Source organism: Leptopilina boulardi, unplaced genomic scaffold (genome assembly GCF_019393585.1).
Source record: "Leptopilina boulardi isolate dan_hultmark-lab unplaced genomic scaffold, ZJU_Lbou_2.1 LbouV2_273, whole genome shotgun sequence".
Taxonomy (NCBI): Eukaryota; Metazoa; Arthropoda; class Insecta; order Hymenoptera; family Figitidae; genus Leptopilina; species Leptopilina boulardi.
Genome location: NW_026137833.1, coordinates 4,073,331 through 4,097,278, shown reverse-complemented (window position 1 = coordinate 4,097,278; position 23,948 = coordinate 4,073,331). Strand labels below are relative to the sequence as shown.

The window sequence follows — 23,948 nt, the reverse complement described above, 5'->3', positions numbered from 1 at the left end:
TTTATCCTAGAATAATGGATTTATTATTATTTTTTTTTTTTATACAAATCTCTATTTGCTGATCCTAATTATAGTGAAAAATAAAGCATTTACTAAGAATAAAATGGTTTTATAAATAGAGCTATACACTTATGTCTATATTTTCTTTATATAAATGCTTTGTCATTTCACTTGCAATTAAAAACTACTTCTATATCACTAATTGTGTCCCAAGAAAAACTTTTTCTCTTTATTAAAGAGTAAATTATGAAATTTTTTTATTAAATTAAAAAAAAAACAAAATTTGCAAAATTTAAATACTTTTTTAAAAACATTTTTTCTTTGAAATTTTAAGTAATTAAAAATCGAAACTGATTTTTTAATTTTGAAATTTACTTTATTATCATTTTACAAAAGAAATTAATTTGGACCAAAAAAAAAATTTTTTTTTAATGTAAATCCAGTTTTTTAAACTAATTGGTTAGACTTGAATATTTTCAAATAAATATTTATAATTATAATGAATAATAAAATCCAAAATATTTATTTATATAAAAATTATTAAATAATTATTATTTTAATCAATTAAATATTTTTATTTATTTTTTATAATTACCAAATGGTGATTAAAAAAATTACAATTTAAATTTAATTTTAAATTATATTATTATACAACAAATTTTAATTTAAAATAATTTTTTTGTTAAAAATTATACAGCTGGATCTTTTGAATTTGGGTGAAATCAATTACAATTTAAATTTAATTTTAAATTATATTTATAGTAAATACGGAAATTATTGGTTTGAATACAATTTATTTGATTAAAATTTAAAAATTTATTTAATTGTAGTTAAGTAACTGAATTATTTGAATTAAATAATTTTTTTTTCAACCCGTGTGGAAAAGTGATGTGGGCCCCCAGCGGGGGCCCTTATGGATCGCCCTCATGCCATGAGGGGCGCATATGGATGATCCATAGGGGCCCCTCATGGAAACGACATGCTCATCGATGAGGGCGCCCGCATGGGCGATCCATGAGGGTGCCCCTACGGGCGCCCTTATGGGCCCTCACGTTTGCCCTCATCTTGCCCTCAAGTTTGCCATAATGTTTTTTAATCAATAATATTAATAATAAAAGTTAATTGATAATAAATAAGCTTAAGTTATGAATAAATAACATATTTATTTAATAATTATTCAATTTTAAATTAAATTCTTACTCAAATTGAATTTATTAATTAACGTTCTAATTAATTAACTGTCGGATATAATTAAAAGTAATAATAAATTAATTAATTAAAAAATTAAAAAATATGTAATTTATGCATACTATTAACGGATATTTTCATTTTTCAATTAATTCATACATAGAATTAATGATTAAACGCAAACCTGAGAAATAAATAAATCTAACGCATGGGGGGAATCGAACCTACGACCTACGGACTATGAGTCTAACGCTTTACCAACTACGCTACGCACGCTACTTCAAAACGAATGCTAACTTCTTGATGCTATTTAAACTTGAAAAATACCTAACAAAGAAAAGTGCTTAACATCATTTAGTTAAAGTTAAGATATTAAATTATATTTTCCAATCAAATGCAATTTATAAAATATAATTAATTATATGCTTTATGATTATTATCATGAATCATCTCAGGCGAATTTTCAAAAAAGTGTAAATATATTTTTATTAAAAACGCGTTTTTCGTTGTTTTAAATCATTGGAAACATTCATTTTTTGTTGATAAAAAAATATTTGATTTTTGGACTTAGAAAATTTTGCTAATCGATCATGAGGGCGATCCATGCGGGCCCCTACGGTGGCCCTCATCTATTTTGCCATAAGTGTGAGTGTTATTTTCAAAAAAGTGTAAATATATTTTTATTAAAAACGCGTTTTTCGTGGTTCTGAATCATTATAAACATTAATTTTTTGGTGATAAAAAAATATTTGAATTTTGGACTTAGAAAATTTTGCTAATCGATCATGAGGGCGATCCATGCGGGGCCCCTACGGTGCCCCTCATGGATTCGCCATAAGTGTGAGTGTTATTTTCAAAAAAAGTGAAAATATATTTTAATTAAAAACGCGTTTTTCATTGTTGTGAATCATTATAAACATTAATTTTTTGGTGATAAAAAAATATTTGATTTTTGGACTTAGAAAATTTTGCTAATCGATCATGAGGGCGATCCATGCGGGGCCCCTACGGTGCCCCTCATGGATTCGCCATATGGATCAGCCCTCATGGGCCCCCGCCGGGGGCCCCGAACTCTTGAGGGCAAGATCGTGGCTTTTTCCACACGGGTAATTTTAATTTAAAAAGTTTAAAATCGATTTTCAATTTTTAATTAAATAAAATTATTTTGTTTTGACAAATGTAATAATAACCATTAAATTTATATAATAGAAAGTTTAAATTTTTTAAATATTTTGAAATGAGACTTTTACGAACAAAACCATTTTTTTTGATTGATTAAATAAACTAACAATAAGTACAATTCACTTTTCAATATAGACTAAAAGCATATTCTTTAAAGGAAATGAAATGTTTATTTTCGTTCCCAGTAAAATATAGCACTAAATGTTGATTTTATGTTCCTCATTTATGTATATATATATTCTTGACAGTATGCTTCTTATGCATTGAAGCAAAATTACTTTGCTCCAAAAATAATAATGTTGCCATAAATTTTTTACATATACATATAATTATTTTAAAAATATATTTACAAATATAAGATTTTTAAATTTTTCTATTACTTGAAGGACTTTGTGTACTGTAAATTGGTTCTTTATGTATTCTTTTAACACTAAATTAATATATATATATTTATTTTGTTTTTTAATATTCTTAATAATTTTCAAAATTTAATTTAATTTTCAATTTATTACAATTTTATTTACAATTTTATTAAAATAGAATTTTTTTTTTGAATTTATCTATATATTTTTCTCTATGATAAATTAAATATTTTCATAAATTAATAAAAAATTAATTTTTTTAAAATTTGTTCATTTATGAGATTGACATTTTTCAATAAAAGAAATTTGCTTGAATAAAAAATTACTTTTATTACTTTTACCATTCTGTTTTTTCAAAAAAATTCATATTTTTTTTCTTGAATATTAATTTTGTAATTTTCAAATATAATTTTAAATATAAATTAATATATAAATAAAAATTTAAAAGAAAGCTTGAAAGAAAAATTAATTTTATTTCTTTCTCTAGTTCTAAATTTTTCAAAATTGTCATTTTTGAAAAAAAGTCAATTTTTATTTTGACAAACAAAAATCAGATTTACTTGAACATTTTTATCTAATTACAAAATTCCTTAGAATCATCAATTATACGTGGTAATTACATAAAAAAAAAAGAAAAATAAAATGACTCATTCCAACAAGTTTTCTTATTGTAGAATGTTGACGAGTTTTATTTTATCTTAAAACGCAAATTGTTCTCACGATTAAAATTTTCATGCGAATCACATAAATAAGAAATTTCCTATACATAAAAATTAAATTTCTAATTTAAAATTCACAATATTAATTCAATATTTATATTAAAGTTAAATATTTATATTTTTTCATATTTTAATTTTATTTTTCGTTTTATTCAGTCCATATTTAAAATCGTAAATAAATATTTGTAAAAAAAAAAAATTTCTATTCCCGACGATCAAATTTTGATGACAAATTTCTAAATTAAAAATTTAATAATCAGCTAAACGCTGACGTAATTTTGAAGAAGCTACGTCATCAAAACGTGACATAATTCTTAACTATAACCCGCATAATTTAATGTATTTTCAATAATTTTGTATTTTCTTATATGTATAGTTAAAAATATTTATTGTGAATATCTTTCTTTATATTTTATTCATTTATCATTTTTACAAGGCGCAATATATTAAAGTGATTTTTTTCCTGTCTATATGTATGATCATCATTTTCTACTAAAAAGATATTTAAATACAAGCGAGTCTTTATAGGCAACTTATAAGGCTTTCGGAATATATATATATATATATATATATTTTTTTTTTGTAGACATTGATTAAAATGTTCAACTTTTAAAGCTGTTACTAATTTGAATCTTTTTTAAATATTTGTTAAAATTTTCTCAAGTTTTTCATTTCTTTGAATATCTTTATATAATTTTATTTTATCAACTATCAAATTATTTAGATAAATTCCCATCGTAATTATTATTTATGTTTATTCATTATTAAATATTTTATTAAAAATTTTATTTTAATAATTTTAATTTTAATTTATTTAAAAAATATTATTTTATCAAATTTATTGAAAACTAATTTAAAAATTAAAATAATTTTCTTGACAGAGAAAAGAAAAATTGATTTTTTGTATTTTATTGTTGAAAAAGGTTTTTTTTTTTGAAATTTGTTTGATCATTTGAAAAAATGTTTTCTTGCTAAAGATGAAGAATTTTCATTTCGTTGCCATTAGGATGTTAATATAATAATAGTTCATTGACTGAATGTTTAGAGAGAAATATTTTTGCTCATCATTGTACTAATTAATGTTTTGCTTGTCTACAGTCATGGTTCCGTGGTGTACGAAGCAGTAAATTCCGCCACGTTTATGGCGCACCAGCTAAAAGAGAAAAATGTTATGACAACATTAAAATCACCAAGAATGCTCACGACTCACAATTTTGCGCCGTTAATCCAAAATTTTTGGCAATCGTCACTGAAGTTGCTGGAGGTGGAGCTTTTCTTGTTTTACCCCTCGATAATGTGAGTGAAAAAAAAAAAATAATAATAATAATAATTTAAAAATTTATAGAAAATGAAAAATTTCAATTTTTCCATAAACGAAAAATTGCGATTAATTTTGCAAAATTTTTTTATTAAAATAATTATATACTTCATATTACATTCAACAGTTTTATTTCTCAAAGTAAAATATTTTCTACAGTGAAAAAATGATTAAAAAATGCCAATTTTCAAATTATTTTGTAAAAAATTAATTTTTTTCCAAAATGAAAAAATCGGGAATACTTAGTATAATTTTTACTGAAATATTTACTTTATATATAGTTAAATCTATTTGTTTTAATTCAAATCTAATTTTGTTTATTTATCAATATGCATATTAAATCGAAAAAAAAAAATTTAAAGAAAAAATTGTATTTTTTTTGTAAAAGGGGCTCTAAAAAAAATTTGTTTCAGTATTTTTAAAAATCGGAAATATTTTTTATCTAACTACTTATAAAATGAGAAAGCCTTATAAAATTAGAGCCACGCAGGAAATTCGAAACTATGTAATAAATTTTATAGCGGAAATGAACATTTTCTTTCCTCGTGTGTGAATATTTCCTAAAAATTATTAGTTTAAATTTAAAAGTAAAAAAATTTCGAAATTTGAAAATTTTTTTGAAATATTTTTAAATTTCTAGAAAAAATAAATAATATTTAATTAATTATAAATAATAAATATAAATAAAATTAACAATAAAATTAATATTAAATAAATATAGAATATAGAAAAAAAATAAAGTCGTCTTTTACACTTTGAGATTTTTATTTGCTTTTTCTATCAATTAAAAATAAAAATCTCGTTGTTTTTATTAAATAAAATGAGAGGTGAAAAAAAAATCGTGTAATATTTATCTTTTGAATCGATTATGAAAATAATAATAATAATTTGACCGATTCAATTAATTACCAAAGGACTTTAAGAGAGCCGTAACTTGTTTTAGAATTAGAAATAAAATCCTACTTTCACTGCTATTTCTCGATGCTAATTGCTCGAGTTGTTAATATCTCAGTCTTGTTATAGCTTTTCCATGATCTATATGGTTGAGTCTCTCTCTTTGGATTTACATTTTTATTCAACTTTCATTGCCACTATCCCGTGACTATAATGCGATTATGTCTTACGCCCTCGAGAAAATTAACAATTCTTATTTTATTTCAATGTTATTTTTAGAAATATTATTATAACTTAGATATCTTTATTTTTTTTGTCGTAATAACACTTACTAAATTTTTAATGTTAGGAAAAAAAATTTCTCACTTAAAATAATATACAAAAAGAAGTTTCTCAATATTATTTTATTTTCAAGTATTCACTTTTAAGTGTGAATTAAATTTTTTTTTAAGTGCCAATTTGAATAATTTAATATAATGTGTGAAGAAATTTTTTTTTTTTTATGTTTCTTTTAAATAAAAAATTCTTTTTTTCTATAATTTTAATTTGAATTCTGTATAATTTACTAAATGTATAAAAATTTATTGTTTTTGAAATTTGATTCTTTATATTAGTAAAAAAAAAGAAATTAACATTTTTTGAATATATCTTTTTTTCTATTTATTTTCGAAAAAAAAAATTTTATTTGTTTTTTTATTGTTAAAAATTAATATTTCGTGTGATTATTGTTGTAATGAAATTTATATGAGAATAATTTTTTTAAATGATGATTAAGAGTTAGAAGAAATAATATTCTCTTGTTAACTTTCTATAAAAGATTAATTTAATTATTTCTTTGTAAAAACGGAAATTGTTTCGATAAAAGAAATGTTGCTGGTCCAAGAGGCACTGCTTTTTATATCAAGTCAGTTAATGTTTAGTGAATTAAATATTTATATTGTTTTACGTTCACCGATACAGTTTAGAGAATTTCAATTTATTAATCGTTAATAATAATAATTAGATAATTTACAATAAAGGCATTATTTTTAAATTGTCGTCATTATATTAGAATCGTTCATTATTTCATTTACTATTATATTTATTATTTTATTTATTATTTTATTATTATTATTATTATATTCACTATTACATTTGCTATTTTAATTTTTTATCATATTTATTAATTTCCATTTATTATATAAGTGTATTTCCTTTTTAATTGAAATAATTTTCTTTTTTTAAATTATAATATTGATCATATTAACAAGTTTATAAGTTCCTTGATTTGAAAAATTGTAAATTTATTTTACGTTTTTTACCAACAAATAAATGTGTATGTTTGAAAAAAAAATTTTTTTTTTTTCCTAGACTGGTCGCTTGGATTTTAATGTCAGTAGAGTAACCGGACATACTGGCCCTGTACTCGACATCAAGTGGAATCCATTTAACGACAACGTTATTGCTTCTTGCTCCGACGATTGCACGGTAAGACACTTTAATCTGATAAATATACTTTGTAAATCATATGAGACATGTCAAGTCGCATAAGATTTAAGATCGTGTTACAGAATCTTAGAATTTTTTTTTTCACTTAATTTCCAACACTTGTAGTTTTGATTTGCATTTCTCGTTTTAAAGCAAGTGTTCTTTTTTTGTACCGATAAATATATTTAAAAATAATTCTAAATAAATTTAGCAAATATTTTTTTTAGACTATTTAATAGTGACATAATAGCATAAAATTTTATTTAACTTGTAATTTTATTTATTCGAATTAATTTATAATATGTTCTTTTTTTAAAATTATTATTCAGTTGCTGAGATTTTCTTTTTTTTTATTATTATTATTTTGCTAATTGAATTATAAATAATAATATTTTTTGTTGTAAAATTTATCTATATTGATCTGAATGTGAGAATTGCAATTTTCTTTTTTTTTTTATAGGTGAAATTATGGCATATTCCAGACGGTGGACTGTCGAGAAATTTGACAGATTGGATAGTTGAATTACAGGGTCATAAGAGACGAGTGGCTTATATAGAATGGCACCCTGTCGCAGAAAATGTCCTCTTCAGTGCGGGATTCGATCATCTTGTCATTGTTTGGGATATAAACAGAGGAGAGGCTATCAGTGTAATCGACAGACATCCTGATGTTATTTACAGTATGTCACTTAATAGAGATGGAAGTTTACTTGCCACCACTTGTAAGGATAAAAAACTTCGAGTTTTTGAACCAAGATCAGGAATTGTTGTCTCGGTATGTTCAATTTTATTTTATTTATATTAAATTATTATTTATTTATTTACACATAAGGCATTTCACCTCCACCTCTCAAATTTATTATATTTTTATTATTATTTTTATATGAAAAAGTAAGAAAAAAATTTATTTTATTTTATAGAATTGAAAATATTTTGCTTAATTTTTTAAATTTCATTTTTAACTTAATTTTTGTTATTTACTTTTCATTTTTTTTTCTATAATTTGCAATTAATAAGTATTAATATTTAATCGTGTGTTTCATATTGCTTCCAAATGATAAGTAGTTTAGTTAAATAAAAGACGAAAAGTGAAAGTGAAATATTTAAGGATAATTGAAATAATTCTAAGATAGAATAAATTTAATTTAAATCATTTTATTCTATTTCTTCAATTAATTTAAATCAATTTAAATGAAATTTTATATGTGAGCGAGTAAATTGATTTTTTATAAGAGTAAAATTTGAATAATAGGTAAAATTTTCATTGTACCAAATTTTCCATCTCTTTTGTAATTTTTATATAAAATTTTTAATGAACAAAATTTGACACTAAATGTATTATTTTTATATGACATAATTTTTATATAAGAATATTTATTAAATAGACTTTTTATTTAATAAATTTTCTCTTATAAAATTTATTGAAGAATGATAAATAAAAATTTATGAACAATTATTATGGAAATTCAATTTTTCTAAATAAAAAATTGAGCTATACAAAAAATTCAAATGATTAAAAGGTCAGTTAAAATAAAAATTCATATTAAATTAAAATACAGAATTATGTTCAATTAAAATTTGTGTTAATAAAATATAATATTAATTAAAAATTGTGTTAAATAAAAAATAGTCGAAAATTTTTAATTCGATGAATTATAAATTCTAGATTAAAGAAATATTTCATTGCAATAATAATTGTGAAAAATTTTTTATGAACTAAAAATTCTAATTCTAATAAATTAAATTTAAATTAAATTCGAGTGAATAGAAAGATCGACGAATTGGAAAATTTTACTTCATGAAATTTAGTTAAAATTTTGTCTTTATAAAAATTTTATACACTGGAAATTCATTTTTAATATGGAATTTTGATGAATATTTATGTAGGTTTTTAAAAAAAAAAAAAATGTTAACAGGAAGGAATTTGTCATGCTGGTACAAAAGCGAGTAAAGTGGTATTTCTCGGCGGCTCTGGACGATTATTAACCACAGGATTTAGTAGACATTCTGATAGACAATATGCCGTATGGAGCCAACATGATTTATCAAATCCATTGACTTGCGAAACGATAGATTCCTCCAGTGGAATTGTATTTCCTTTTTATGACAATGACACCAATATGGTCTACCTTGCTGGAAAAGTGAGTAAACAAATTTTATAAACATTTTCCATTTTTTTTTTAGAATTCTATTAATTATTAATTTTCAACATTTTTTTAAATTATCTACTTTAACAATTTTTTACTCTAGAAGGTATCATAGGTTAAATAATTAAATTTACAATGTAAAAGTATTGATTTAAGCTAAGGAATATTTAAAAAAAAAATAATAATTTACTAGTTTAACAAAAATATTTTCTAACATTTCTGAACTAATATTAATTATTAGAGAACACAAATTTTTTTTTATTTTCTCTAAATGATTCAATTGTTCCAAGCTTGAATTTATCAAAATTCATCGATTAAAAAATTATTTAGGTCAAATTTCAATAAATTTAAATTACTCGAATTGATTAAAATTGAAATCGATCTAAATTTGAATTCATTTTAATTCTAATCAATCGTCAGTTTAATCAATCAAAAAATTGTATTTTTAATTTAAATTTCAAGTAATCAAACTTTCAATCAATTCTAGTTTTTATTGATCAAAATAAAATTTATAAATTAAAATTTTAATCAAATACAAATTCAATCGATTGAAACTTAATATTAATGAAATTTCAATTTAGCAAAAGTTTAATCAATTTTAAATTTTTATACTTTTTTTTAAAATTAAATTAATAAAAATTGATTTAATGGAGAATTTTTGTAGGTATCTATATTTATTTTTTATAAAATTTAGAAAATATTAATAATTTAATTCATCATTGTTGATTTAATGAAAATAGAGGCATTATTTTTAAATTATCGTCATTATATTAGAATTTTCTATATTTTTTAAATATTTTTTCAGGGAGATGGCAATATTCGATATTACGAAGTAGTAAACGAAGCTCCTTGGTTACATTTTTTGAGTCAATTTATTTCTGGAAATCCTCAGAGGGGTTTGGGAATTATGCCCAAAAGAGGCGTCAGCACTGCAAGCTGTGAGGTCTTTAGGTTCTTTAAACTTCACGCGACACGCGGAATGTGCGAACCAATTTCTATGATTGTGCCGAGAAAAGTAAATATTAACTCTTCATTGTTATTTTTTTTTTTTTTTTAAATCTCTTAGTTCTTTCAAAACCAAAAAGAATAAATATTAATATTTATTTTGTGTATAATTTTCAGAGTGATCAGTTTCAAGAGGATTTGTATCCAGACACAATTGGAACAACTCCGGCTCTTTCTGCCAAGGATTGGATCAGTGGCATGAACAATCCACCAATTTTAATATCCTTGAAAACTGGTAATTATCATAAAAATTATTATTTATATTAAATTCTGATAATTAATTAATTTTAACTAAATTATTCTTAAAGAAAATACATTTTTTTTTACCTAAGAAAATAGTATTTATATAATTCTACAAAAACGAAATTTTTTACTTTGATTTTAAATTACACATTTTTTTTTTTTATCAAAATATTTGTATCTTTTATAAGAAACAAATTTTTTAAATTTTATCTCTGTTTTTATCGACAATTTTCTTATTCGAAATATAATTTTTTTTTAGAATTGACTCTAAAAAAAAGTTTTAGAAATTAATTTGAAAATTTAATTCTATAAAAAGAAGTATTTTGAAAAATTTTAATTGTTTACTTTTTATTTATTTAGGTGGCAGTATCACAACACACAAGCCACGTATTTATAAACCACCACAATTGACACCTGCGACTGATTTAAATAATAAGAAGAAATTTGCCTTTTTATCAACTGAAACTGTGCCTGATTATAGATCCGTTGAATTACTTGATATGTCTGAAAAAAGTCAAAAAACATCCAGCAATCAGAGTACAAAATTTCATCAGTTACAACAGAAGTTTGGCAATATTCAGGTAAAATTATTATCATTAATTTCCCTTATACTAATTGTTTTCTGCTTTATGTTGCATGCCTGTCTATTTCAATAAAATATCAACACTTGACTTTTTATTTCTCACTTGGAATTCAAATTTCACGATGATATTTAATTGTCGTAAATGTTTGACAATTGGTTTTTTTCACAAAAAAAAAAAAAAAGATTTTTTAATATACTTTATTAACAATTTTTTTTTCCTCAAAAATTTGAGCTTCATTTTTTCAAGATTATAAATATCTAGAAAATTTTTGCACTAACGCTATTTGCACGATTAACTCCAAGTCAACAAGATGTTTCATTTCATCTCGATTTCAAATTGGGGATTTGTACATTTTCTTCGTAAGGTAGGAATTGCACGATCTTTTTATTAAAAAAAAAAAGAAGAAAATAAATTAAATAAAATTTATTTTCTTTTCTATTTTTCATTTCTTTGTAGTTGACTTGTGTAACGTTTGAGTTTTATTTAAAATAGAAAACAAATTTTATTTCTCTAATAAAAATAAAATAAGCCCATGGTTTTATACAATATGTGAAATTTTCATGGAATTTAATATTTATTCATCAAATTTTTCATAGCTTTGCAAATAAAAAATTTGTAGAAACTTTCTAATAAGTTAATAATAACGAAATTGAATTTTTAAGAAATAAATTTTTAATTCTATAAAATCTCTATTTTTGTTTAAGATTATAATTTAAATTCGACAAAATTGTTTTTATAATAATTTTCATATTATTAATTTATTTACTCGAACGTTAAAGTTTACTATTTAATATACACAATTTTTTTTTTTGAAATTAGTTAATGATTATTAATTGAGGAGTATTTTTTCAAAATTTGATAAATACATTTTAAAAAATTGTTTGCAAACATAATTTCTATGTCTAAAGTTCTGGATGTTCAAAATGAACAAAAAATAAAATAATAAAAAAAACAATAAAATATTGCTTTTAGTATTTAAAAATGAATTCATAATTTATGAAATGTTGTACTTTTTTTAATTTTCCCCGCTGTAGTAATTTAAAAATAAATCATATTTTTGAAAAATTGCTCCACAATTAATTTAATAATATTAATAATTAGTGATTATTAATTTAATAAATTTTTATTTCTTTTATAATTAGAACAATATTGAAACCTCGGCAATGAATGACAATAAATTGGAAGCTGTCGACGATCCAAACAACGAAGCCGAGTTACGATTAGCATTCGCTCGACAAACTGACGAATTAAGAATTGTTCGTCGTCAACTAGCAAACAGTCAATTACGCGTTAAGGAACTCGAAGATCAAATTCGAAAATTACAAATTCACTGAGAGCCAGTAAATTTTATAAAAGCATTTTGTGTTTTTTTTTTCTCAAAAAATATAAACCGCGCGTGTATGTATGTATGTATGTGTGTGTCTGCGTATTCGTCAACTTTTTGTGTGAAATATCGAAATTTCACACACTCATAAATTTATAATAATCATCGCTATTGAACTGTGGTGCTTACGGGAGAGAAAAAAACAATTTAAAAAATTCCTTTTTTTTAAATTACTATATTTTCTATAGTACTGATTCAATGGAATTTGAAATTTTCGAATAAAATTCACTTTTTCTATTCGTAAGGAAAAAAAAGGTGATTTTTTGATAAATTTTTTCATGGCTATATATTTCGGGAAAAATTAATTATTAATGAATAAAAGAAAGAAAAAAGTGAAATTTTTTCTAGGGGAAAAAAAAAAATTATTGAGAATAATTTGAAAAAAAAAAAAAAATAAAAGTGATTAAAAATTTCAGTGTAATGAAATTTTGAAAATTAAAAAATCGTGGATTAGAAAAAAAAGAATTTCTTTCATACTTTGTGAAGATAAAAAGAGATTTTATTTTTTTTTTTTTTTTATAATCTACGATTTCTGTGATTCATTCCTTGTGTTATACGAATATTTATATATTATTATTCATTCCCTTTAATTAGGAATTCACGACAAAATGTTGAATGAGAGATTTCAAGTCGATTATTATATATATATATATATTTATAAAAATATTGTTCATTAACAATTTTAGTGTTTGGCTTTTGTTTTCTTTTCAAAGCTATACAGGCTTTTTTTTGTAGTTTATTTCCGTAGTTGTTCAATTTGTTATTGACATATACAATATTCCGGTAAAAAAAAAAAAAATAGAATTCAAAATATTTCATTTATTTTTCCGAATTTTGAGTTTTATTCTTTATAAATAATTTATTTTTGCGACAGTTAAGTTTATTGATTTAAAAATATAAAATTATATATTAATATAGTAAATAATTAATAATAATTTAAAAATTAATATTTAATAAGAGTTTTAAATATTCGTTGATATTTTTGTTATATTTAATTTTTTTTTTTTTTTTTTGAGAAAAAATTCATTTATGAGTGAAATATTTTGAATTTTTTTTTTTAATTACCGAATTGAAATTATTATCGATTTTTTTTGTTGCTGAATCTGTTTTTTATTTATTTATTTTTTTTTTTTGACAGTTACCAATCGATATTGTGCAATCAATGTGTAGTGTGCAAAAAGCTGTGAGACGCGCGTAAATAATTAGCGTTAATCCCCATATCGCACAGTGATAATAGACGTAAATGAATTTTTAGGACCAATGAATATTTGTTGATCTTACAAAGGGATTATAATATTATACTTTCGCCTATATAGGTAACGATTAAATCGAATAAAAAAATAAACAAATTTTTTACACAGTATTTACAAGAATATTTTTCATACACAATCGTAAATCGATTATAGCTCTGATAAATACCTGAATTGTTGAAGAAAAAAAAAAAAAAAGAAATTATATACAGTTTTGAAATTTATATAAAAAAAAAAAAAAAAAAAATTAAAATAGCTTGGCACATTTAGAAAAAATATTTGCACTTTATTTAGTAAAATGAATAGCGTGTGCCTTTGGGGGTAAAATTCGTAAAACTGCCCGTATTTTTCTCTTACTGGAAGTAAATAAATATTCGAAAAATGATCTGTGTTCGCAATTTCAATCGAAATAAGGAAACTAGGAAGATGAATAATAATAATAATAACAGTGAATTGTTCTACAAAAGATAATTTTATTTTTGTGTTCACTTCAACATTTTTCGAGAGTATTTTTTTAAAACAAAATAATAAGCAAATATAATATACTCAAGGAAGTTCGAAATATGAGCATAAAAAAAAACGTATTTATTCAGCGTAGATTTATTCTATAATATAGATATTAGAATTGTATTAGAAAAATTATTTAAATTTAAAATTTGCGAAATTAAAATGCACGCTCTAATTAAATCGCCGCACAATTATTTGTAAATGTTTTACATTAATTTATTTTCTTTTGTACATTAAATTTTTTTATTTCCTTTTTTTTTTGGTAATTTTTCTTTGCTTTTTATTTATTTATATAATTTTTTTCTGCTTTTTGTCTGATGGCTTTTAGATTTAAAAAAAAAATCGAGGAATAAAAAAAACAAAAGTTTGGCAAACGAATTTTTCGAAGGCGTTGATTTTTTTTTTAATGCCTTATGTACACAATGCCAAAGAAAACTTGTGTCGCAGAATTTATGCACAAAATGTATTTTTCGAATTATCAATATTATTTGCGATATGTGTTTGTCAATGATGAAACACAATTTTAATCTCTAAACATTATACATTTATATATACATTATTATTAATTATTATTATTATTATTATATGTATGTTGTAAGCGGTCGATATTTGTGTGTATTGATGAAGTATGTGATTAATTATAAGCTAACACTTATTTAGAAAATAATAAAACGATATATAAAAAATAAATCAGTTCATCTTCTTTTTAATATACAAAAAATATTGTACAATATTATAAAGATAACAGAATGTTTATTTATCAAATGGACGGAAAATTAGTTATTAAAAAAATATAAAAAACTATAATGTAAATTTAAAAAAAAAATTGTTTAAATCGTTTTAAACAATTTTTTAACGATGAAAATTGTTTTGATATTTTTAAAAATATTTCAAATACTTTAAATTATTATTGGAAAATATTAATAATATATTTATAAAGATTCAAAATAATTGAATAAATTTATAAATATATTTAAAAATAATTAAAATAATTGGACAAATTTATAAATATTTAAAAATAATGAAAATTATTGGAAATATTTAAAATATAATTAAAAATATTAAAACCAATAAACTTATCCAAGAATATTGAAAATATATTCAATATTTATTTAAAAATTAATTAAAAAAAAAAAAATTATTTTCTATGAGATTCAATATTTGTTGGAAACTTTCAATTTGTTTCAAATGCTAGAGTATTAAATTATTACATTATATATTAAATAAAAAAAAAAATTATTTTTATATTGCGGTAACATTGATGTAAATATTCTATATTTACATTGACTGTGTTTCAAAAATTTTTTTCTAATGCAATTACAATTATTTTTTTTTTTCAATGCTTTTGTTTTGCATTCTCTGTAAATATTATAATTCTAAGATTTACATTTTCTAAAATGTAAATTTACCCTAAATATCTTCTTACAGTAATTTTTTGTTCAATGAATTGCAAAATTCAAAATTCGGTTAGCACAAAGTTTCACTCATTAAAAAATTACTTTCATTTTTTTTTTAAATAATTCTCGTAAAATTATGATAATATGCAATTTAAATAATTAAATTATTTGTAAAAAATTTTTAATTAAAATTTTTTAATTTTAAATTTTATAAAAATTTATTTCAATTATAATAAAATTTAGAAACAAATAAATTTTTATTTTCAAAATTAATATTTAAACAACTTTTTTTTGTGAACAAAAATGAAAATAAAAATTTTAATTTTTTTAATTAAAATAAAAAAATAAATATAAAAATATTTTAAAAATATTTTTAAAAAAACGATAGATAATATATTATTTACATTATTATTTAATTAGTTTTTATATTTAATTATCAATTTTTGAAATATTTGTCAATTTTAAGAAGAGAAAAAAGTGAGAATATTTCGTTGGAGAAACTTTTTTTCTACACTTTGAATTTTGAATTCAAATTGTTTCGCGCGCTTCCCCCCGCCTGACTACGTTAGTCGGCCAACAATTATGCCCATTTTTTAACTAACAATTATCAGGCACCTTTATCTTCGAAATAGTGTTGGGAAAATAAGAAAAATACTTAAAGAAACGATAATTAATTGATTTGGTAATGATTTTGTTGCCGGATTACAACCATCTCCTGTACATGTGTAAATACATGTTCGATACTCTAATTTGTCGCCAGGTTGTTGAACGTAGTCACAATAGTTGCCAAGATTGTGTGAAGAGCATTCGCGCTTTGTACCGATACCTCCTGCAATGTGTTACAAGAATTTATAGTATATCAATATTTATTTCAAATATTTTATTTTATTAAGTTGTGATTTTGTCAATAAAACAAGCGTGCATACAATTAAAGTAGATAATTTGAGTTTTAAAATTGAAAAAGCAAGAATGCGGTTATGTTCTGCATTTTGTCGCCATGTGAAAATATACGAAGCCTGATGATATGCGGGTAAGTGAAACTTTTTTTTTTTACATTCAAAATTCATGCATTGCGAAAAATCGGATCGTATCAAATATTATAGTATGAAAATATATATTTTTTCGATTTTCCCCCTTTGTTGATATTGCCGGTTTCAAAATGGCGGCTAATACACTTGCAATCGCACATGGTTGCGAGAAAAATTGACATGTTCCGATTTTTCTTTTTTTTTGTGATAAATGATTATGAATATAGACCTCCATATGTTCCAATGGATTTAATGCAATATTGTGCCTCGAAGATGTGATCGCAACTTTTTGGTTGAAATGTTTCCATCACCAATTGTCCATCTCCACATTCCCATTCAGTTGCCGATGCACATTGATAGCAATTGATTCCCAGTCCTCCATAAAGAGTTCAAATTTTGTTAGTTAATGCTACATGCAGTTTTTAGTATTTTTTTTTTTTTTTTAGTAAAAATGAGAAAATTAAATCGAAAGTTTTGTAGAATAAAAAAATGTTTCTAACCAAACTTTTTTTTTATTGAGTGTTAGTAAATTTTCCGTTGCCAAATACCATAATTAAACGAATTATTAATAAATTCAAATATTAATAATTAGATTAATATTCGAAAATTTTAATATCAGTGCAAGTGTTGTTTTTAGTACTTAATATTTACCTTTTGTAAATTCCCTTTTTCCTTTTACAAAAAGCGATTTATTAAAAAAAAAAAAAATAATAATAATCCTTCTGTCCGTCTTCACCTAAAATTCTGTTAAATTTCCTTCTCCTCCTTTTCCTCGAATAAGCAAAAATATATGGTTATTTTCAAATTTTGTTAAAATGTAGTACCAGTGAAAATTATAAGCGAATGCAACTTTATAATAATTTTTAATTAGAGGATTAATTAAAATATATTCAAAAGCCAGGTTAATGAAAGTTAGTAAATGATTACGAAATTTTTTGTAATGAGCGAAGCATTTATCTTTTTTCTCTTAAAAAAAAGAAAATTCTTTTTTTTTCTTTTACCATCAAAACGGCCAACGCGTTTAACACAAAATTGAGCACCATAAACATCATCACACGATTCTGGTATCAAATCGAAGTCATCTCGTAAATATTCGTTGCATTGAAATGGATTTGAACTATTTGTGCTTTCGCACCTAAAACATTTGATGCTGAATGCTATAAAAAGGAAGACATTTTTTTTTTTTTTGTAAAAGAAAATTTTTTTTCTTATAATTATTTTAAAAGTTTAATTATTGTAACTATTTTTATTTAGTCAATAGATATTGATATTTTTATTTATCTTTTTTTTTAATTAATTTTTGTTGAGACAATAAAAAAACCTAATATTTTATTATTATGAAAAAATTTGGTTTGCACAAATATCAGGAAATAATTTCTTTTTTTTTGTCTTCGACTTTGAATGACAAGATTTCTAAGTCTTGAACAGAATTTCGATGATTGAGTGAAAGCATAGGTTTATGAAGCGCAATTCGCTGTGAATGAACAGATAAACGATAATTCAATATAATCGAGAGTCTATTCATGAATTTTGCTCATCCATGTCAACATATATGTTCACAAATATATCCCTCATAATTTGATTAAAATGTTGGCCCAAATACTATATTTATATATTGTATATATATGTATAAATTTTCGCGAACGAAAACTTTAGATTTAATTTTATTATGCAAATCTTCAAGTTTGAAATATATTTGCAAGTTTGAAGAATGTCTGAGTTTTAATAAAATATATAAATAAATTATAATATTATATTAATATACAAGAAATATAATTTAGGCTTCGTTTATTTTTAATAATTTTAATGAAATTCTTTACAAATTCAAAAATATCTTAAACTATTTTTCAATTAAAATTTTTATAAAATTCAAGAATTGTTTATAATTTTTAAAAAATTAGCAAAATAAAATTACCAAAAAATTTTAATTCAAAATCACTTGAAATTTAATTATTCACAAAAAATTTCAATAATTTTTAATGATTTTTTTAATATTCTTCGAAAATTCATGAGCCAAAAGTTCTGAACGTTCAAATGAACGAAATATTTTTTTCAATCTATAAATTATTAAAATATAAATCACTAAAAATTTCTTTTATTATAATTATTGTCCGAAATTTAACACAAATCTTTTGAAATTCAATTATTTTCAAAAATTTCAATTTTTAAAAGCTTGTGAAATTTAATTATTTCTAAAATTTTCCATCTAAAATTTTTTGAAATTTAATCATTTCATAAAAAAACATGAAGATAACGATCACTCCGAGTCGTTATCTTCATGTTTTTTTATTTAATATCAACCGAGTGATAAAATCATTTTATTTATTTATTTAATCATTTCAATTATAACTCTCCAAAAATTCAATAATTTTTATAATATTCTTTGAAAATTCAACTATCTGAAATAATTTTTCAATTAAAAAATTTTCAAATTATTGTATTTTCGTCTACAATTTCTAATAAATTTTTTAGTGAAATCATCAAAAATTTTAAATTAAAAATCACTTAAAGTAAAATTAATTTCAAAAATCAAAATTGTAAATGTTTGAAAATTCAATTATTTTTAAAAAATGTTATATCTAAAATTATTTAATAAATTATTATTAGTTGTGTAAAATTTAATTTTTATCTGAAAATTAACAAAATCTTTTGAAATTCAATTATTTCTAAAAATTTCAACTTTAACTCTTCCAAAATTATTATTTAAAAAAAAATTTTTATTTAAAAATCAGTAAAACTTGATTAATTATTGCATGAAATTTTTTTTGTCCATCAAAACTAAAAAAAAAACTATGACAAAATTTTTAATTCTAATAAATTCCTTAAATTAAAGTTAAAAAAATTATAAAATAGGAATTTTAAGAATTTTTTTTTAGAAATTTGTCCTATAAAATTTTAAAAATTTGTCTTACAATTAGTTCGATTCTGAAATATTGGAAATAAATTTTCTTGATAATATTTTTATAGAATTATTCTCATTACAAAATTAATAAAATGAATTTAATATCTAATAACATTAGTTATTTAACTTCTTTTGGAATATAAAACGACTTTTTTTATGCCTTAAAGTAGACCCGAAGCCAAAATAAATTTTATTTAAAAAAAAAAATTGTTGAAGTCAATTTTTTCTCGGCAAAAATGTCTATGTTTTGAAAAATAAAATATTATGAATTGATTTTTAAATTTTAGTATTAAATTACAAAAATAAAAAATTTCGGTAAATAATTATATTTTTTGAAATATGAAATTTTTCTTGAAGGCAGAATTTAAATTCTCTATTTTTAAAATTTGTTTAAAAATTTTTTTAATTCTAACAATTTTAAGTTTTATTTTTATATTTTTAGAATTTTTGTTCTCTGTTCGAAAATTGGAATTTGATATAAAATTTTGTATTTTTCATTTATAAAAATTCTTGATTTTTATTAATATACTTTTCTTTTTTATAAATAGGTAGATATAAAATATTCAATTCAAAGGTAATGATGTAGAAAGGAAAAAAAAAGTAACGAAAAGAAATTTTTAACGATGGAGAAAATTAAAATAATGCGAGAATTTTTTTTTTTTTTACCAAAGGAATAAAATAAATTGGTCATTAAAAAAAGATGCCATTACTTTGACTTGGAAATTGGGGTAAGTCCTTTTTATTATTTTTATAATTAGTTGAGTAAGAAAATATGGTTTTAAAATGGAAACATTTTTAGATATAAAAAAATTATATCAATTAATATTAAAAAATAATTGAATCGAAATAATTATTAATCGATTTAATTAATTTTGCCCTGATTTTATTTAAATCCGAATATATAAAGAATTCAAAAAAAAGAGAATTTGAAATTCATCATTATTACTTTTATTAAATTTGAAAAAAAGATGTCTTAATTATAAATTTTCTCCAAAGAAATATCTTATCTCGGCTTCGTTCTCTTTTTTTTCTCAATCTCAATCGGGATTATTAATGACAAATCAATTGGTAATCTCTCTTTTTTCATCTATTACTGATGTTCAATTCATCTCTTTGTATTGGTAGAGAATTTAATTACAAAAAAAAGGGAAAAAATCATCGCATAAAACGAGAAAGACACGATTTCTTTGAAAAGTATTAAATTTCAATTGAGATTGAGAAAAGGATCACTGAAAGGAAATGAGAAGTTTTTCTTTGTTTTCTGATCTTAAACATTTCTATCTCAAATTTTAATGGTATTTTATTTTAACTAAACTTTAACTTTAATTGGAATCAACGAAATATATATATATAGATTATCCAAGAATTTCCGACACTAATTAAATTCGTAATTGGGGGACGTTTTATTAATTTCCGCCTCGAGTCGAGGTCAATATTAGAAATACATTTTAATTAATAGATTATTAAAAGTTTATGGTCAATAGATGTAAATGTTTAATTTTATTCTAAAAAATTGGATGAATGCAAATTACATAATACATAAATAAAAAAAAAGTAATTTAATTAATTTCTTTCTTTCAAGCAAATATAATAATACTGAGATATAATTAAAAGAAATTTTTTGCCTTATTTTTATTTAGGTTATTTTTATTCTTCCCGTTGCGATTTTTATTTTTAAAAAACGGAGGCACTAGCAAAAAAAAATCAATTTGTATTTATTTTATACATTTTTACAGTTTGAAACGATTGCCGATGACTTTGAAAGAAAAATGCTTTTCTGATCAATATTTTCTATAAACAAAAAAAAAAAAAAAACAATCCGTTTGTTAGGAATTTTTTTTTTCAAAAATAAAGTTTTTTTAAGCCTTAATTTTGATTTACCATTAGTTCTTAATTTTTTTTTTTTATGATAAAGTTATTTAAAATTTGTATTTTTTTACTGTAAAATTAAAAATTAAAAATTTATAAATTTGTTTATTATCGACAGAATAATTTTAATTCACAAAAAAGTAAGTTCCTGTAATATTTTTTCGCATCACTTTTAAATGTAACTATTTTTTCAAAAATCCCGTAAATAAATTTTTCAAAAGTAAATTTAATTATTTTTTCACGTAGCGGTATTAATGTTTTTAATATGAAATTAATTTTTATTAACAAAATTGGAAAGTAGAATTATTTAAATTAAATCTTAAAAATTAATAATAATTATTAAAAAATAATTTTCTGTTGTCTTTATTTTTTTTTACTTATTTTTCTAAATTTTATACTTATTTTTTCCGGGAGTTGCAAATTTTTTATATAAACGAAAATAAAGGTAGATAAAAATCCATCTATAGAATAATGTGACTTGTAAACAATATATTTAAATATTAAAAAAAGTAAAATTTCAATTTTTCGAATAGTGAAAAAATTTTTAATCCAAATTAGAAATTTAATTATTTTAAATTAGAATCCAAAAAATTAATTAATGAATATAATTGTTGATTTTTATAAATTTTCTTTTTTTATAAAAACAAATAAAGCGAACCTTCAACTAGACTTCGACGCACGTAAAGACACGATCGAAAATGAATTTACCGACTGTTTTTCTTGTCTCTTAAAACATAAACAAAAACCACATATGAAATAATTTAATTGGAAAAAATTTTATTAAAAAAAAATTGATTTTATAATATTATTTTTTTTATATATATAATTTAAATAATAGAAGGAAATTTTAGAAAATTAATTTGACGAATTTAAAATTCTTTTAAACTTATATAATAATTCTCGTATTACAAACAAATTAAGAAATAAATTATTAATAAAATTTTATTTCAAATTTTTTGTTATTACTTTACATAAACCTTGTAATTTATTTTATTAGAATTAAGAAAAAAAATGCCGAAAAATTTTTTTAAACCTATTTCTCAAGATATAGGTAAAATAACTTTTTAATACTTTCAACTATTAAATCATTTTCAAAATACAATTTTTCAAAAATGCATTTAAAAAAAAAGTAATTAATATAATTATTTTGAAAAGAATTTGACCGAAAAGAAAATACAATTTAATAGCCCCGCCCTGGTGACGCTTCGTCATGACTTTCTGACTGCAAGTCTAACATGAATGATGGTCAGCGCGAGTATAAAAATTATCGAGTATTTTTTTTTTTTTTTTAAACAAAAACTCACCTGTTTGAAAAAATATTCCCAATATCGCGAGAAGCGCAAAATTCTTGACGGCGCTCATTTTTTTTTTGAATAAAATTTTTATAGAACGCTCGTCGTTTTAATTGGAATAAAAGCCACCTGAATAGTTTTGAAACCAAACACCTGTTCACCTGGTTTCAATGTGTACAATATATATAAAGGGAAACGTGCAAGTCGGTGGTTTTAGAACGACTGGAGAATATACCGGGCTCTGATGGCGATGCCAAGTGATTTCATAGCGGTTCTTTGGTAGAGGGGGATATATTATGTGGCATTTCATTCAATTATTAGAATGAAATATCATTTTTGTTTTTAAATGAAGTCGTAAAACTTATCCTTATTCCCTTTAACTAGATTTTTGTATTTTTAGAACGTTATTTTATGATTTACTTTTATTTTTGAAATCTCTATTAATTTTTCTTGATGGTACCAAAATGGCTTTTTTTTGGGCAAAAATTTCCATCTTTTTGGATCTTTTTTTGGAACCAATATAAAATATAGTTTTAATGTGTCGAGATACTGAACTATTGAGAATTTTATTAATCTAAATGAAATTAGATTAATTTTAATTAATTATTTAATATTAAATTATTTGGTACCAAAGGGCAAATTTTCTTTTTTGAAAGCTCATTTGCACGTAAATAAATAATTTAATTTTAATTTATATTATAAAATATTATAAATATTATTATAAAATTAATAGAATAACATTAATTTTTAATTATTTATAATTTTAACATTTTAATTTTTGCTTTTTGCAGATATTCTATCCTCGATGGCTTTTGGTGTCACTTCAAAGCTAAGGGCAAAAGTAAAAAAGGATATCTTGAAGGACACCGAATTCTTCATATTCAAACTTTTTAAAACTCGGTCTATTTTTACGGTTATTTTTCACATTTTCTAAATGGAAATTTAACTTGAAAGTAGGGATCTCCGAGTGCTATTTAGTTTGAAAGAATCTCCCAGAAGCTGAAAATTTGTTATCAAGGTAAAATATTTTAATTTATGGGAAAAAATTTTATTACAAAAAATTTAGTTGTATTTTTTGACGTGACAATTCGAAAACTATAAGTCATTATTTCAAGATTTTTGTGTTATTCAATTACTTTAGATTTAATCTCGATGCCACATTTATTTTTGTCAAATTTGGAAATAAAATTTTTTTATATCTTTCTATATT

At 21.7% G+C, this 23,948-nt stretch overlaps 2 protein-coding genes and 1 long non-coding RNA gene across 6 annotated transcripts in view; 2 read left to right on the top strand and 1 right to left on the bottom strand.

The window, feature by feature from the left end:
- LOC127281679 (coronin-2B-like) overlaps window positions 1-14,940 on the top strand; it is a 30,013-nt gene extending 15,073 nt beyond the window's left edge. For 3 of the 4 annotated variants that reach the window (XM_051305526.1, XM_051305529.1, XM_051305527.1), the window contains 8 exons: window positions 4,550-4,747; window positions 7,014-7,130; window positions 7,591-7,905; window positions 9,047-9,271; window positions 10,083-10,292; window positions 10,400-10,517; window positions 10,886-11,106; window positions 12,252-14,940. In XM_051305526.1, the coding sequence (XP_051161483.1) occupies window positions 4,550-4,747; window positions 7,014-7,130; window positions 7,591-7,905; window positions 9,047-9,271; window positions 10,083-10,292; window positions 10,400-10,517; window positions 10,886-11,106; window positions 12,252-12,443 (1,596 nt within the window). In that variant the 3' untranslated portion in view covers window positions 12,444-14,940. The remainder of the gene's footprint in view (window positions 1-4,549; window positions 4,748-7,013; window positions 7,131-7,590; window positions 7,906-9,046; window positions 9,272-10,082; window positions 10,293-10,399; window positions 10,518-10,885; window positions 11,107-12,251) is intronic. The other variant, XM_051305530.1, reaches the window with a different exon arrangement.
- On the bottom strand, window positions 13,611-22,982 carry LOC127281680 (uncharacterized). The gene is made up of 4 exons (XM_051305531.1): window positions 22,751-22,982; window positions 17,677-17,832; window positions 16,905-17,051; window positions 13,611-16,476 (listed from the first exon to the last, which is right to left on the bottom strand). Exons 1-4 carry the CDS (start codon window positions 22,806-22,808, stop codon window positions 16,265-16,267), a joined length of 573 nt encoding a protein of 190 aa, XP_051161488.1. The 5' UTR covers window positions 22,809-22,982; the 3' UTR covers window positions 13,611-16,264.
- Window positions 16,483-23,948, top strand: LOC127281681 (uncharacterized). The gene is made up of 3 exons (XR_007843071.1): window positions 16,483-16,677; window positions 20,126-20,305; window positions 23,530-23,948. It is a non-coding gene; the product is annotated as an uncharacterized LOC127281681 (long non-coding RNA).

Coding starts and splice junctions, on each gene's coding strand:
- LOC127281680 (XM_051305531.1), bottom strand. CDS start 22,808: ATGAGCGCCGTCAAGAATTTTGCGCTTCTCGCGATATTGGGAATATTT. Junction 17,052..17,676: donor ACGCGTTGGCCGTTTTGATG/GTAAAAGAAAAA, acceptor CTCTTTATGGAG/GACTGGGAATCAATTGCTAT. Junction 16,477..16,904: donor ATCCATTGGAACATATGGAG/GTCTATATTCAT, acceptor AACACATTGCAG/GAGGTATCGGTACAAAGCGC.